The sequence below is a fragment of the Centruroides sculpturatus genome, unplaced genomic scaffold (genome assembly GCF_000671375.1).
Source record: "Centruroides sculpturatus isolate CEXI.00-Female unplaced genomic scaffold, Cexi_2.0 scaffold85, whole genome shotgun sequence".
Classification (NCBI taxonomy): domain Eukaryota; kingdom Metazoa; phylum Arthropoda; class Arachnida; order Scorpiones; family Buthidae; genus Centruroides; species Centruroides sculpturatus.
In genome coordinates this window covers 1,463,343-1,480,777 of record NW_019384798.1, presented here as the reverse complement: position 1 = coordinate 1,480,777, position 17,435 = coordinate 1,463,343, and the positions used below count along the sequence as shown (strand labels likewise).

General features: G+C 30.5%; 1 protein-coding gene across 3 annotated transcripts in view; it reads left to right on the top strand.

Moving 5' to 3' along the window:
* LOC111629442 (translocating chain-associated membrane protein 1-like) overlaps nt 1–17,435 on the top strand; it is a 31,216-nt gene that overhangs the window by 7,230 nt on the left and 6,551 nt on the right. For all 3 annotated transcript variants that reach the window (XR_002757330.1, XR_002757331.1, XM_023373341.1), the window contains exons 2-10: nt 2,494–2,548; nt 3,774–3,892; nt 3,967–4,083; nt 4,148–4,206; nt 4,276–4,360; nt 6,552–6,622; nt 15,363–15,473; nt 16,982–17,128; nt 17,206–17,363. Coding sequence is in view for 1 of the 3 variants with exons in the window: in XM_023373341.1 (XP_023229109.1) it covers nt 2,494–2,548; nt 3,774–3,892; nt 3,967–4,083; nt 4,148–4,206; nt 4,276–4,360; nt 6,552–6,622; nt 15,363–15,473; nt 16,982–17,128; nt 17,206–17,363 (922 nt within the window). In the remaining 2 variants the exon portion in view is untranslated. The remainder of the gene's footprint in view (nt 1–2,493; nt 2,549–3,773; nt 3,893–3,966; nt 4,084–4,147; nt 4,207–4,275; nt 4,361–6,551; nt 6,623–15,362; nt 15,474–16,981; nt 17,129–17,205; nt 17,364–17,435) is intronic.

The following is a 17,435-nucleotide window of genomic DNA, read 5'->3' as shown; positions in this document are numbered from 1 at the left end:
GTCGACCTCAGATCAGACGAGATTACCCGCTGAATTTAAGCATATAAGTAAGCGGAGGAAAAGAAACCAACAGGGATTCCCCTAGTAACGGCGAGCGAACGGGGAAGAGTCCAGCGCCGAATCCCGCGTTCCTCTGGACGCAGGGAAATGTGGCGTTAGGGAGGTCGGTTTCCACGTTGCGAACTGCGGTGCAAGTCCCCCTGACCGGGGCTCTGGCCCAGAGCGGGTGCAAGGCCCTTAGCTGCCGCGGTCGCTTCGGGATTCGACCTCTCAAGAGTCGGGTTGTTTGGGAGTGCAGCCCTAAGCAGGTGGTAAACTCCACCTAAGACTAAATACGGCCGTGAGACCGATAGCAAATAAGTTGCTGATATTTTTTAAAATAAGTTTTACGTATTTATTTGTTTTTCTTAGATTTTTATATATAAAATAAAACAAAATTCAAAAATTAATTAAATATTATCAGAAATGCTAATTTACAAGCACATAGTGTTTTACAATATTATTGTGAACAGATTTGGTGAATTATTTTATAAACATATTTATTATTTAATTTAATGCAATGCAACGTGCTCAGAAACCATTGCACGTTAATTAATATAGATACTTTTTTGTTTCAGAGGTTAATTAGAGAGTGTTATTTTAATGTAATTTTAGACAAAATGCATGTTTATTATAATTAATAAATCTATATAGGAATAATATCTGACTCAAAAAGTAAAAAAAACAGAAGAAAAAGGTAATAGCAAAAATATGTCTATACAATAATAAAATGTTCTACTTCTATTCTACTTTTAATAAAAAAAAATTTATATAAAACGTGAAAACAGCATGGCTGGGGAGAAGGAAAAACAATTGCGTGATGACCATAAAATTTTTTAATGTTTAGGTGACAGTTGAGAAAACATCAGGAGAGAAAATATGAATGAAAGTTTCAAAGTTCGATCAACATTTCTTGATCATAGCAAAGAGGTTGTGTCTGAATAAAACAAAGTGATTATAAAAATAAAACCTTCATTGCATCTCGACCATTTGTGTGCGAAATTTTATGATTTTAATTTTAATAAACAAAATGAATTAATTTAGATATTACAGTTGGCTCGCATTTTCATATTCATAAAATTAGAAAAATACAAAAATTATGAGAGACATGGTGTCATAAAAGTTTATAAAATGATTAAAAAATACCAATGTAAAAATTAAATTATTTCTGGGTCAAATTTGAGGTTTTTAGAAGTTATTTGCTTTAAAACAACATGATTATAAGCGAACAAGCGCGCGCCACTGCTATTGCTATTTTTAGTAACGGCACCTGGTAGGAAATTTGAAAATTGAAACCTGAGTTCACGCACGCCATAGTTCCGATTTGACCATATGTCTTAAATAAAAATAATGAAATGCTTTAAACAAAAACTAAATTGCACGTTGTAAAATTAAAATTAAAGAAAAGTTAGTCAGGTTGTAATTTTTTCAAATTTTTCAAACAATTGAATTTTTTGCATGAACTAATTAAAAATCGATTAGTACGATAACCGTGGGTGTGTGACAATGGGTTAATTAATAACTTGAATGGTTTTTGATACAAATTATTTTCTATTTGATCATAGTTTGGTTTTTGTATTTGGTTTTGGATTATTCTTAACGACAAAGATCAAGTGACTAAATTCTTCTAAGTAAGATTGCTTCTTTCTCTCGTCAAAATTGTAATCAACTCTTATAACAATTAATAGATTGTTTGAAGTATAGATCTGAAAGTTAATATGGCTCACCATGAATGTATTTGCAACAAACTTTAAAATTTATTTGCACACTTACTGATTTGTTTAATAGAGAAGCCATTGTACAATTAATAAGGTATACCAATCTGAAATCAATGTAAAATAGTCATGGTTTATGTTCTGGGCTCAAATTTAAATAGGATGAATAAATAAATATTATAAATATTTGGGATTTAGTTATAAAGGAGTTGTAAATAACTCCTTTATAACTAAATGTGCACATCTGTTTTGCCAAAATCCTCATAATATTATGCCTATGGAATTTTTTTCAGTGTAGAAAAGTATTTTTTCCTGTCCTATATGTGAAATTAAGGTGTTACATACAAAGACAAGTTTTCATATATTAAAGTACAAATCTGTGTTTGGTGTTAGAATTATTTGAAAAGCAAAAATATTGCGCAGATAAACTAGAAAGTAAAGTCTGAATGCAAGAAAATTATCAATTATGCAGAAAATAGGCTCTTTCTATCAGATATCAAATGGTATGGGTCAGATTGTTGTTACAGTGCATGTTCAAAGTCTTTCGATTGTATTGCAAAGCTGTTGAATTTAAGTTTAATTTCTAAGTTGCTTTTTTTTAATTGATTTGATTAAGCTATTTAATGAATTAATATTAAAAAGTTGATATCTTAAAGAATACATCAGAAAACTTTTATAGAATTATGACTAAGTTTAAATTCAAAATACAAATACTAATCTAATTTTCAATTATTGACAGGCCACTTCCCGTTTTGCATCAATGTTCGTTGCCATGCATCATAACACCACGGAAGGTAAGACCATGTGCTTTTATTAATTATATTCTTTTGGATGGAATGTTTGTGTCACAAATCTTAAATGATTAACTTTATAAAATATCTCTTTGCATGTAAAATATAAAATATTTGATCATGTTTATCCTAAATATGAATGGTTTAAAGGTAATCATATTGATGAGATATATGGCATATGCTACAAAATATTGACTGATAAATTTATAATTACAAAAACAAGAAAAATTATTAGCAAAATTTTCTTGAAGTGACAACTAACAGAATATAGTTATTTTCATAGTTACAGGGATGTGGATGTTTCTCTTAGGGTGGAGAAAAGTATGAGGTTAATAGAAATAATATGGTTGCCACTTTTTATTAAATAACTAAAATGGGAATGGCTATTCTTGAATTTATTTCAATCCTGAAAGAGAATAGATCCTGAGATTGTAACGAGAAGCACAAATTGTACAAGATTCACTAGAGAGGGACTAAAAGGAGGAAGACATTTTTAAAGTTTGTCCATGTAAAAATTTTTTTTTTCAAGTTCTTACTTATTGTCCCAGCAATACATTTTTATTAAATTATAATTTTCACAAGTGTTTGTGCCACCACCAGAGAATAAATTGTAACTTTTTTCATGTCAAAGCAAGGGAGAAGCCTCCAAATAAAGGTTGATTCTGCCATGAAATTGTTATTTCCTGCTGGTGTACAAAGGGACTAAAAAGAAAACGAACAATTTTAAAGTTCATCCGAAGGAAATTTTTTTCAAAGTTTACTAGAGAGGTTCTGTTATGAGCATCTCCTACTGAAACCTTTCTGTAGTGCCTTGATAGGAGACACTAGTTCATTATTATATTTTGACAGGTGGATTTCTATACCTCACTGTATCTCAGAGAGACTTGTGAACTTCCTACCAAGACATAGTATAAATGGATAGAAATATAGCAAACCTATGCTGTTGCAAACACCCAGTTTGATTGAGCACATTCGTATATTTTAACTGTTGCTCAATTTAGTTCTTTATTTATCAATCATGTTTATAGCATTCAGTTGATTATTTGCTATATGCAGCTTTGCAAAATGTGCAATATATTCCACTAAAGGAATGGTCAGACAAGATATAGTTTTTATATGCTTTCTTATTTAAATTTTGTTAAATTTTTATAGTTTCTGATTAATATGAGTACCAAAGGGAAATTTTTATCATAATAACTATTCATAAATTTAATTTTCTTCGTTCCAGCTCTAGAACCGACCAACGTAATTCTCTATACATATGGAATGAAAGACTTCTTTGTTACATTTTTCTACTTCTTGATTGCCATTGTCATGCATGCCATCGTTCAGGAGTACGCTCTGGATGTGAGTATCACTTTGCATTTCATTTGAGATGAATTAATATTCTGAGAGTGAAATGAAATTCCTTTGTCTTTTAGAAATTGAATCGGAAACTGCATCTTTCCAAGCTGAAGCACAGCAAATTTAACGAATCTGGACAACTTTTGATTTTCTATTTGATTTCTGTTGTCTGGGGAGGAGACATCATCCTGAGAGTAAGTCTGTAGTCTTACATTTACAAATCTTAGTATGCAGGAATATGAAATCTTTGTATTGCAGGAAGGTTATCTGTTGAATATTGGAAAACTCTGGGAAGATTATCCTCATGCTGAGATGACGTGAGTTTTACTTAATTTTTCAGCTTAAATGTTTTTAATATTAAATTAATTTTTGTGATTATTTTGTAGTTTCATGTTCAAGTTTTTCTTCATTATTCAACTGTCATATTGGCTGCATTGCTTTCCAGAATTGTATTTTCAAAAAATCAAAAAGGTAATTTTGTGTTTTTTGTTATAAGAAATTGAAATTTACTAAGTGACAAATGTAAACACTTAAAATTCAAGATATTTATGGAAATTTGAATGTGTTTGGTGTTCTATGCTTTCAGTTCAGCTCAAACACTTAAGGATGTTCCCATAAAAATGCTTGAATAGAAGATTTTGCTGGATAATTTCTTATTATGCTAATTTAATTGAAGATATACTACACATGAAACAACTGCTTTATTTGATAACCTACCAATTAGCTGCATATTTAATGGATGCACATGATAGTACTGAATCTTTTTAAATATCAAAAAAAAAGTATTTTTTTTCCCCTACTTAAAATTTGAAAACTCCAATAGATATGAACAAAATATGTAGATGAAAATATGGCTGTAAGTCAGTAATTTCAAGCCTGCACTAACTGAATGGCTTTGTTGTGTGTAAACATCCAATACTCAATAGTTGATAAGTTATTGGATATTTTGGAAAGTTTGTAACATTTTGAGAAACTTGTAAAACCTTGCTATGTTGGAGAAACCAGAATGAAAACCTATATTCTAATATAAATCCAGAGTAGTCAAGTTAAATCATTCCATTAAGCCAAACCAAGTATTTGACAAATTGATGTAAAGGCAGATGCTGTTCAGAGTTTGTAAGATCTTAGATATGCACCTTTCCTTTTTTTAAATTTATAATTTAATATTAAAGGTGTCTTTTAATAATTTACACTTTTTTTTAAATAAAAATTGTTATTGGAACTGGAATCAAATCTACAACAGTTGTAAATTCAATTTCCAATCAAAACTGTTCTTTCTAGATAAATGCAAGAATGTAGTATCCATAATGCAGATTAAATGCTGAGAAGTTTAATCTTTATTCATTTGTGAATGACTAGGAATGAAACATTTTAGAATGAAGACTTTGAGACAAATGTAATTGAAGATGAAACTTAAAATTGTCATCTTGACATCTGTTGTTGTTCATGATGATAAAGTAATCTTAAAATACTAATTGCAACAATCTTTTATATAAGTACAGTTTTTTGGTAATGCAAGAAAACCAAAACCAGCTTCATATATTATTATATAGATTTTCTTTATTACTGCATTAAACACAGTTGTATATTCTGTAATGTTCAGAGTGTCTAAAGACTTTAATCACATTGCATTGATCAAATTAAAAAGTTTGAGATATCAAGATATTCAGATTTGTAAATTGAGTATAATTTGGAGCATATCTGTTTGGAAATTGAATTTTGCTTTCTAAGACTAATCTCTTTAAGGATAAATCATTGTTAATAAATCTTATTGCCAAGATTTTGTTCAGAATGAAATATAAACAAAATAATATTCACTCCTTTCAAAATTTCATTCATAACATTAATGTTTACATCCTATTTCAATGCTTAAAATATGATTCCATTGTCAGATAACACTGTTCTTCAACCTGTATACATCTGGAAATGCTGCTTTATTTCCTGGAATGTTGTTTCAATTTCTGACATGAAGGAGGACTGCTTGTTGGGAATTGATAAAGTCAAAGTGGTGGGTGTACTGTGTATGCTGATAGCTTAATGGTTAGAATACTTGATGTATTATTAAAAAATGACACTTAGAGCTGTATATTTGGGTGGTTATGTAATTTACACTTCTCTGCAACAGAAATTGTTTTACATAATAGAATTGATAATTGTGTGTATAGATGGAACACTTTAAGACATTTTAACAAATGTAATGGAATTTTGTGTGTAGTTTGTGAAAAAGTGTCTTGTAATGATCACTTTATTTAAAACTGTCTTTGAAACATGATGTACTGATACAGATAAGAATCTGCAAACATAATAAACATAGGCATTACACTAGACTACTGTCTTTTGATCTTTTTCACTTACTTAACCTCTGATTCTTTTGAGTGTAGACTTGTAGCATTTAACTGATCCTTCTTTTATATCCTGAGAATACTCAAGGATTTATAGTAGGTAATGAGTCTTTTATTGTTTAAATAAATTTGTACATTGGACCAATTTATGTTTAGGAATGTTAATGATTTTAAATCTGCAACATTATCGGAGATTGGCAATTTCCAATGACATTTGAGTCATTGATTTGATTTATTATTTTTAAAAATAGTATTATTATTAATTATAAAATCTACTTTGAATTTTGAATGGTTATTAATGTAAAAACTTTTTATTTCAGGACGAGATGCCATCCAGAATAACCTATGCTACTCTATATCTGGTATTTTTAGGTTCTGCTTATATTTTTAAGTAAGTACTAAATGGTAATGTGAATCTTGGTCTAAATTATAGTTTGAAATCAAAATTAAATATATTTACATTATACGTACACAAAAAATTATTCATTATGTTTTTTAAATACATCAGTTCATCAAATTTTAATTCCATTGCATTGTTTTTAAGTGCCATTGAGCCTGTCAGTCACACTTAATAACTATGACAGCAAGGCTACCCTATAGATTGGAATTGTGTTTAATATACAGTCAAACTGCAATCTGTTTAGTCAGTAAGTGGGTGACATCTATGGTTACATATCTAGCCAGCACATTACCACTCTTTCTCTCTTTAATATGGACTTAATCTTGTTTAGAACAATATCTTTTTCTAGTGTTCTCTCTCTTTCCATGTGTTTTTGAGCTTTTAAAATGTTAACATGTGCTGTTACAGTTGAACTAACCACAATGTAATGAAGTAAACAATAACAGTGAGTAAGGTTGGAGAGATGCTAATGTTTTCTAGCTGATAGGCCATTATCGAACAAAGACTGATAATGGCCTATCAGCTAATAATTGAGTTGGAAACATCAGTGTCTCTCTGACCTTATCCAATGTTAAAAGTGTAGTGCACATTCATTACACGTGCTGCATATATATACAAGGTATACCATTTTTACTTGCATGTAACACAAGGTTTCATTTTTCACTGCTTGAAAAACCTAGGTCCTATATGTGCGAGCAAAGGATTTTGCATCCTTGCAATAATTTCTGTGAACTGTGTATAGTTCATGCTGCCATTATAGCAGGGTGCTATTGTGGTCAAGGTGAATGTTACTTTCTAAGAGACAGTTCAAAAATAACTTTGAGGAAAGGAATGGCCGATCGCTGTTTCTGGCTCGTCAAATACCGGTCTACTGGTACACTCAAATGTCGTAAGTTGGCACCTACTGTAAATAAACTAAGACACATCCCTTTTGTTTATATCCACCAATTAGAAATTGCATTGCATCTCATTCATCTGCAGAAAATAGTTCCTCGTTATTTATAAAATCATTAATGAAATACTGGTCACTTAGCAATGATTATAAATGTAGTTATTTCATATTTGTTAAATTGTTATTTTTAACGAATGTTAGCAGATTCGGAATCATTAAAAATAAACTTTTTCTGGTCATGCACGTTTTCTATTTATCACATATTAAGGCAAACATGATTGTTTGCGTTAATACATGCATTTGATAGTATTTTATTTGTGATTAAAAAAAATAAAATTAGAATTGTATTAATAAATTTAATTTTCTTTATTTTGATCTTTAAAGTCACACCTCGTCCTATATGTGAGATTGTCTTATACGTGAGTAAATATGGTATATAAAATTATAAATGTTAAAATTATACACTTTCTTTTAGAATAGTTCATTTCAAAAGATTGATTTCATTAGAAAATATAACTGTATCAAGCAGAATTTCTCAAACTGTCAGAACTGTTGAGTCTGCAGCATTATTTTTCAGTACACTTGAAATTTGAATTGTGTTGTCTTATATTTGTGCTCGTATGAATATTTGAATAAGATAATGGCACAAAAGAAGGAAAGTGTTTGGATATAAGGTATGAAAAGAGTTTAATAGAAAGAGAGTAATGTTGGCATGAGATAATATTTAAAGAAGTAGCATGCATTTTGGACATCCAGTGGCAGCTGCAGACTATAAAAAAAGGGACACAACTAAAAACAAGACAGGAGACATTCTATATTATGCAAGAAGCTTCAAAGTCTATGATTCAACATTGAGTCAGTGCTCCCATATTTTAAGTATGTAAAAAGTTATTGTAGAATTTGATCCACATTTTATCAAAACGTTTGAGAATGGAGAAATAAAACAAAATAATTCAAAATAGCTTTCTCTTTATTTTCTAATTTTATTTGATGAATTTGGTTCTATTGATATTTTCTTTCCTTGGCAAAAACATTTTATTCACTAAATACATTTATAAGATTTTCAAAAAAGCTTAGGGCTTTATATAGAAATTTTTAAAATTTTAATTTAAGTTTAGCATCTTAATACAAATGATTCAGAAAGAATTGTAGTTGTAGCCAATCTTGATTGAACGGGATTCATGAATGAAATTTTGGATTACAGCCAAGCTTTATATTTTCTTGAAAGTTAAAAATTTATAGAATTTTTGATTTTGGTCTAGTAACTAGGGCAATTACTAGCTCTTGCTAAATATACTAGTTTCTATAAAATCACTGCAGTTAAAAATTAGAGTGCAGCCAGTTTTCAGCTCAGACTTGTTAAATGCAGTTGTTACCTGGCATCTACTGAGCGTAGACTGGCTTAGAGTTTGGAAGAAAAGTAGGAAAGTTGAATTTCATCCACTCACACAATAGCAATGCACCTACACTACCTAATACTGCATAGTATGTATACAGACTGCACTGGAGCACAACAAAATACTAAGAATTAAAGTAGCAAGTATGATGTGATAATAACTCTTGATACTCTCTTGCAATGTCGTCTTGTCACTTAAGAGTTCCCCTTTTCAGTAAGATAACGTATTGCTCTTAGTCTTTCACTTTTCCAGCTGTTATGGAATATAGCATAGAAAACATATGGTGATTGGTCAAGTTTCCACTATTGGGTTTTTGAATTTCTTGACATTCTCATACTCCAGGAGGCCAGAAATGCAAAATAAGATTCCCTAAAATTCTGTGTGTGTTGATATCTATTCTGCCTTAAGTCTTTGGACCCAATTAACTAAAAATTTTGAAACTTGACTTGTTTATTTCTATATACAGGGCATTGATGCTCATAATTTTTTATGGTTAAATATCAAGGGGCAGGAGATAGAGAGGGGAGTCTTGTGTCATATCTCAAGCTGGGTCAGACTTAATGAAAATTTTGTTATTTGAATTTACAATTTTAAAAGAAAAAGTTAACCCTACTGTCAAAAGATAAGCATTTTATTTTTTATAATAATATAAAATTAATTTTTAATAGAATCTTATAACAGATGACACCACATACAATATTTCAATTTAAACTTAAATGTTCTCTTAGTAAAAACTTTCTCATAATTCAACATATTTATTATTTGTTGTCTTTGAAACCATGTTTGATAAATTTGTTGGACTTCGAACTCAAATTTGAGTGTTTAATAAACACTTGGCTTTATTTCCATCTCCTTTATTTAAATATTTATTATTATTATGTTATGAATGTCATTCATTTTCAGCTGATACTGGGCCAAGTGATATGCCAAACTAAAGTCAAGACATAGCTACCCAAACAAATGTTACATTAAGCTTCTGTGTGGTTGGTATTGGTTTCAGCATTTAGAAATTTCCTAACAATGTGACATGTTCAATATTGCAGCTTTCTATAGTGCCATGTATATGTTTTCATTAAGGTTAACATTTCTAGACTTTTTTGTAATATATATGATATAACACCAGTAGACAAGAAGACAACAGGTACAAAATATATCTTATCCTTCCTCCACATTTTTCTTATTTCTTGAGTGAGTAGAGTGTACTTGTGAATTTTTTTGGTGTGAGCACACATTAAATTACATTATGATTATACTTTGAGTTCTTAGTTAGAAATATATTCCAAAGAGAGGTTTTAACTTTCTATTGTGTTTGTTAATTGTTTTTATTGTCATAGGAATTCCACTGATTTATAAGAAACACAGCTTAAACATAGTAGATAGCTATAACTCAAATTCTGATTACTATAAGAAAATCATAAAAGATTATTTTAAGTAATGTTTTGGGACTTGATAACATTACCTGTGATTTATATAAATTGCTTCTAAGGTGCGTCCCATAAATATAAAGACACAACTTGTTAAGCAAATAAAGGCTAAACTAATTTAATTTTGAGGTAGTTACAACTTACAAATAAACATACAGTACGACCCCGCTTAACGCGGGGGATGCGTTCCTAGACAACAAAGCGCTAAGCGAAACAGCATTAAATGAGGTCATTTTAACATAGAGTAAATAGGGATAGGGAAACAAGTGACCAAAAATAAACAAATTTTACTTTAATTTTAAGTTATATTATTATACAAATTAATATAAAAATATGTTAAATAACACACAAACATATGCACACAGAAATGTGAAGTTCATATTTTGTGACAAAGGTCCTGACTTTTCTGAAATTCTTGTTCTTTTGCGATAAAGTCATAAAGTTTCATTTGTCGCTTTTTTCTATCCTTAAGCAAATGTTGGTAGCAGAATATCACATCCAAAATGCCTTGTTTTGCTTTTGCATTCCTTTTAAAATCTGGATCATTTGCTACAATTTGATCAACGATTTAACCAAAATCATTGATCAAATTGTACAGTAGAGCATCGATTATCCGACTCAATTGGGGACTAGGGTTGGTCAGATAACCAAAAAGTATGAAAAAATACATTATTAGTATGATATATTAGTATATCCCATGTAATTAGTATATTAGTATATCACTATTAACCTACTTTGCATTGAATTTTTATCAATGTTAAGACTAACAAAATTTTTTAAAATAATAATCGTCGCTAGTGTATCGTTAAAAATTATTTTAAAATTATTCGATTGCTCACAAAACAAACAACCACTTATAATTAGAAAATTAAACCACGTTTGAATACTGGCTTCCCTTTCATGGTCGAGCCAGTGTTGCCAGCTAAAACACGCAAAAATTTAACAAAAATAATATTAAAGTAGCCAAGACATAGCCAAATATTGTAATGCCATATCACTAGCGGACATTTGAATTTGCCAACTAGAACACGGTCAGTTAACATACTATATATGATATTTTCTTTAAATCTATGCAATTTTGGAAAAAAGTACACCTTTTTGCCACCTTTTGCTGATTGGTTTGTGTTTGCAAATAATTGTATTATAAACAAATTAATGAAATGCCACGATAATTTAAATCAGCATAAATTTTGAGCTTTTTTAAGGCTTCAAGCAGATCGCGTTATATTGAATCAGCATTAAGCAGGGTCTTACTGTACTAAAAAATCATGTATTTATATTGTTTAACAACTTAACAATAAATTAATTTAAATCAAAATCACATTTCTTGCTGTCCCAAAAATATAAAAGCATAATACAAAATCACTAGAACAGTAGAAAGTATTGTTACAAATCTTTAATAATCAACTCATAACCAATACAATTCCCCTTTTTCATTATAACGTTGTAGATACAGTCCAATATTGATTGTATAAGTTTTTGAAGGACTGTTGTAGTTATTTTTTCCAATGGATATTAATTGTATGTTTTAACTCATCTACACTGTTATATTGGGACCCATTAGCATATACAGCTCTAGCTAAGATGCTAAGATTTCCTAGAGGTTTTCCATTGGATTCAAATCTGGGGAATGAGTTGGCCAATCAATATCTGGGACTCCATTACTTAAAAACCACTCATAAGTTGATTTAGCTGTGTAGATCTTGTTGGAAAAACCAATGATTTCCATCAATTACATCAGCCCAAGGCAAAAGATAACTTTCTAGCATGTCTTGATAATGATCTGCATTCGTTCGGCTACTGAGGAATGCAGTATTTGTCTTGCCAAACCAACTAAACCCACCCCATATCATCATTGAACCTCCCCCATGCTGCCATTTTGAAAATATTTCTTCTTTACCCATCAAATCATGCTAATAACAAGTCCAACCATCTGTTCCATCAAAACTAAACTTCTTCTCATCACTCCAAATGATGTGCTTCCATGTGTCTGTCCATCAAATTTTCTTCCATGCCCACTGCAAGTGCTTTTGCTCATAGAAATGGTTAGTAGTGGTGCAGGATCTTTCTTCTTATAGATGAGATGCTGACATGTGCTAACAATTCTTCTTCCAATTGTAGATTTTGATACATTAAGCTCTGGTTTTGATCCTAGTTTTCATAAAGATGTTTAGTTGCTTTTGATTTCCCTCAAAATACTACATTTTCCTCTATTTGTAAGCTTTGAAAGTCAACCTGTTGATTTCTTTTGTCCATATTTGTCTCCATGCTTTATGAAATTGTCAATTACAGTTGGAGAACAATTAATTATTTTGCAATTGCTCTTGCTGAGTAATTTTCATCTCTTAAAGCTGAAATCGTGTCTTTTTAAACATCTGTTAAGGATTTTGCACGTCCCGTGATGAAAAACAATTCATTTACATCAATACGTAACAGAAATAAACATTTGAAATACACTGTGGTACTGTATGACTTCTGTTGTTAGAAAACTGAACCTGCCTTTATATTTTTGGGACAGCAGGAAATGTGATTTTCATTTAAATTAATTTATTGTTAAGTTGTTAAACAATATAATTACGTGATTTTTTAGTATGTTTATTTGTAAGTTGTAATTACCTCAAAATTAAATTGGTTTTGTTATATGATAATTAGTTTAGCTTTCATTTTCATAACAAATTGTACCTTTATATTTACGGGACGCACCTTATTATAGTGTACATAGCTTGTAGCTAATAAGCTTGCATGGAAAGGCAACTTTACATATCATGAAATTATTTACAATTCCATACAGACAAACAGCTTGCTGAGTTTATTGGAAAATTGAAGAGATATTTTATTTGCATACCCACTTTGGCTTTAGGTATTATGCAGTTAATTAGTTTAGATATGTAAAGACCAGAATTCTCTGTCACTAGCATTGTAAAAGCTACTAGGTTTGACTTCTGTATCTGCACATTATATTCCGTTGTTCAAGCACAAGGTAGTGCAATCACTCGACCACTTGACATTTTTCATCAGTAACTTTTATTCAGTTGATATGTGTATAAGTTATTTGTACACATTTCAGGCTTAATAACACCCCCCTCCTCAGTCAACTGAAATTAATAAAATGTACACAAATCATAAAATGCAATATACATACCCTGAAGAGTCATTACATTATGACCACCTGTTTAATACAACGTAGGACCAGGACCACCTTTCACCCGCAAAAATGCTAACACACATTTTAAATACCAAACTACACATACCTCAAAATCTGAATCACCTTTTTTAAAAAAATCTACTTTAAACATTTGTGTAACCAGTGTTATAATTTACACAAATAATCATCTTCACTTATCTAATAAACAATACAGGTAGCCCTCAGTGTATGCCTGTTCAATTTACGCTGATTCGCAATAACACCGCTGCAAAATTTGCCGTTTCGAGGTGTAATTCCCCGATTTTCCCTATGCTAGACTGATTTTCATTTCAGTGTTGACGTATTTACTGAGCCGCAACATTGTACATTCGTTAAAACAAAGATTTTTATTAAATATATTTATTTTTTCTGTTTAATATTATTGGTATGTATACATTTGCATTAAATTAATATTAAAATACTAAACTTTTAGGTACCCACAAGTCAAGATATTAAACTTAATAGTCCAATAAATGGCGTTCGAATCCATAGTGCCAATGAATGTATCCCATATCAGTTCATTCAGGAAAACACCTTACAACGCAATAGCACTTCCGGCGATCACAAATTATCGTTAGTGAGACAAATCTACTTCTCGTTGGCCAGAGGATATTTATCTCTCCTTAGCCACCTTGAATTTTCCCGCTCAAACTTATATATGCACTACAGCGACCAATGGTCGACCAATCAGTGTCTTCGCTTGTCTGTAGCTCTACGTCGGGTTAACGTATCCTTTCAACTAAGGAAAATTTGACGAATGAAGTTTGTGAGTTAGACAATGTTGGGAGCGAAGTGCATTATATTCGACCATATTCTGAAATTTTTAATGAAAAAAATCAAAAATGTAAACAATTAAAGATGGATACTTTTTTCGAAAAATGTAAGAAATTCGAAACTAAAATTTTTAAATAAAAACATTTTACTTTATTTTATGATAAAATACATTTAAAAATTAAAAATTTATATGTATTTTGTATTATATTGTATTAATAAACAAAATTATTAGCTTATTTTTCACTTATGTAGAACCTAACCCTATACCTCACTGTAAATACGGGTTTGTTTTACGCTGATTCGATTTGTGCTGGCTTTTGTAGTAACAGAACTGCAGCGCAAGCTGAGGGTTACCTGTATTTATCAGTATTTGTATTACTTAATTTAACTCGCACATTTTTTAACATACCGTCACGTGTTGTTCCCCTAAGTACAGTATTGTTCGCACACTTGTTGGGAAGATGTGCAAGTGTGCGAACAATACTGTACTTAGGGGAACAACATGTGACGGTATCTTAAAAAATGTGTTTAAGAGTTAAATTAAGTAACGCAAATACTGATAAATATTGTTTATTAGATAAGTGAAGATAATTATTTGTGTAAATTATAACACTGGTGACACAAATGTTTAAAGTAGATTTTTTAAAAAAGGTGATTCAGATTTTGAGGTATGTGTAGTTTGATATTTAAAATGTGTGTTAGTAGTTTTGCGGGTGAAAGGTGGTTCTATGTTGAATTAAACAGGTGGTCATAATGCAATGGCTCTTTGATGTGTGTATATTGCATTTTATGATTTGTGTATATTTTATTAATTTTAGTTGACTGAGGAGGCGGCATTATTAAGCCCAAAACGTGTACAAATAACTTTAATTTTTATTCAGTTGATATGCATATAATGATGAGAAATGTGGAGTGATTGCACTACATCATGTTTGAAAACAAAGGAAAAAATACCAACATGGTTTCAAGAATGTTATGCAAATTATATATTGATTATAGTATGAAAAGTATTGTTTTTGATGTTTCATGAATTCTAATTCTGAAATAAATTTTTTTTAAGCTTTTCGAGAATTGCCATCTGCCTGACCACGATGCATTACGTCGTCGAATGCATCTTCCATCTCTCTCGACTGTTATATTTTGCCGAAAAATCAAAAGCTGCCAGTTATGGGTAAGAACGTTTAAGAAATATTGTGATTGCTTATGATATTGTCTAATATTCCATATTCTGAATGATGCATGAAACTGCAATTAAAAAGCAAAAGAATCAAATTGTCTTTCTAGCAATGAATAAAAGGTGCATTTGTAAATTTAAGTGTTTTTATAGTTGTTTTACTTTTAATTTTGTGCTAAATTACTGTGTAAAGTTGAAACTTTTATTGCAACAAGATATCTATATTAATCAAACAACTCATAATCTAACATTAAACATTATCATCTAGTGCATACATATACAGGATTAATTAAGCATAGAAAAGTGTCATTCATAGCCAATCAGAATCAATTTTGTCTACAACAGGTGATCTATATTCTACCAATCATAGTAGTCTAACATTGCACTCCTGAAAACTGGAAGTGCTGCCATTATTTCTATCTCACTTCCATGATTTAACTGAAGATCTGAAAGAGTTATAGCACACTTTGAGTTAACCTTTGTAGAGAGGGTTAGTCAGATATGGTGCTATCACTATGTAGTGAAGAATAAACGTGGGAAATTTTTTAAGAATTTTCCCATACATTTTTCTCATTTCCATTTTGGAAAAAAAAATTTTTAAATGGTCATGTCTAGTAAAGAGAAATCTTTCTTTATTGTCACATAATTCCTTTTTTATGTGAATTTTTTTCGTGGTTATTTTTGGTGATATCCACAAAATTTTTTTACTCATATAGATGACGTTTTCCAGTGCCACATAATTGCCCTTGATGGGTATATCCGTCGATCACTGCAGAATGGTTAAGAGTTTGTTATAATCTGCATACATTTTGAGAGTAGTTATACATTTATTAAATATTTTTCTAATTATTTTCATGTTTATAGTCTAAAACAAATAATAGTGGCATATCCATTCCATTATAGTGCAGTTCTATTTCACTTGTCTTTTAAAATTTACTTTATTAATTTTTTAATTTGACACAGCTTAAATCATTCTTTGCTTTATAAATAGAGGGCTGTCCATAAATTACCTAACACAGATATAAATGGATGGGTATGCAGATGATTGTTACATTGCTTCACAAGGGGGTGGGTATATTTACAAAATTATTATGCTAGGTTCTCAACCCTTGGGTAACAGAATGATTCATTTTTGTTTCCAAACAGTTGCATAACAAACTGTACTGTTTGTCACTTCTTTATATGTAATTAATAAAATAATGTAATGTTCAATTTTTTGTGCTATGTTGTATTCCTTAATAGAATTAAGAGGGTTGATCTATGATGTCTTACATAATATGAGTATGCAGATGTGTTATGGAACATTACAGGAGGTCGGATGGTAGTTGAAAGGTAAAAATAGCATTACATGATTTATTGACAATCCCTTATGACTTATACTGATTTCTAAGGATCCTGATAATTATTTAACTATAATGAAAGCAAATACAATCTCCATTGGAACGTAAAAGGAATTTAATAGATTTTGTCCCTTTTTTTCCTTACTAAATTTTAATCTGTTTCAGATTTATGATTTGGAACACACTATTCGTTCTGGTGAGACTTGCCTCCATTACGCTGTCTGTTCTGACATTCTGGTATGGTCTTGCCCTCAATGAATCTGCGGGGAAGATTGAAGTGGCCACTGGAAACTTCAACACGTCACTCATACGGTAAGTAGGCACTTCTGTGTTAAAATTTATTTCTAGTATGAATGACTTATGTTTGGATCATTCTTCTCATTCTCCAGTGTAAACTGTCTGGTTGCTGTGTGCCTTCTGCAGGCTTGGATGATGTGGAATTTTATTAATTTCCACTTAAGGAGAATGAGAGAGAAGGCTGCCCAAGTGGCCAGCACCAAAAAGAAGGCTCTTGCAAAGAAGGAAAGGAAAATTAGAAAAGAAGAAAGTAAGTGATGAAATTGTTGGAAATTTTATTTAAAAGAATTGCAGTTTTTTTTGTATTTATTAATGCAATCTT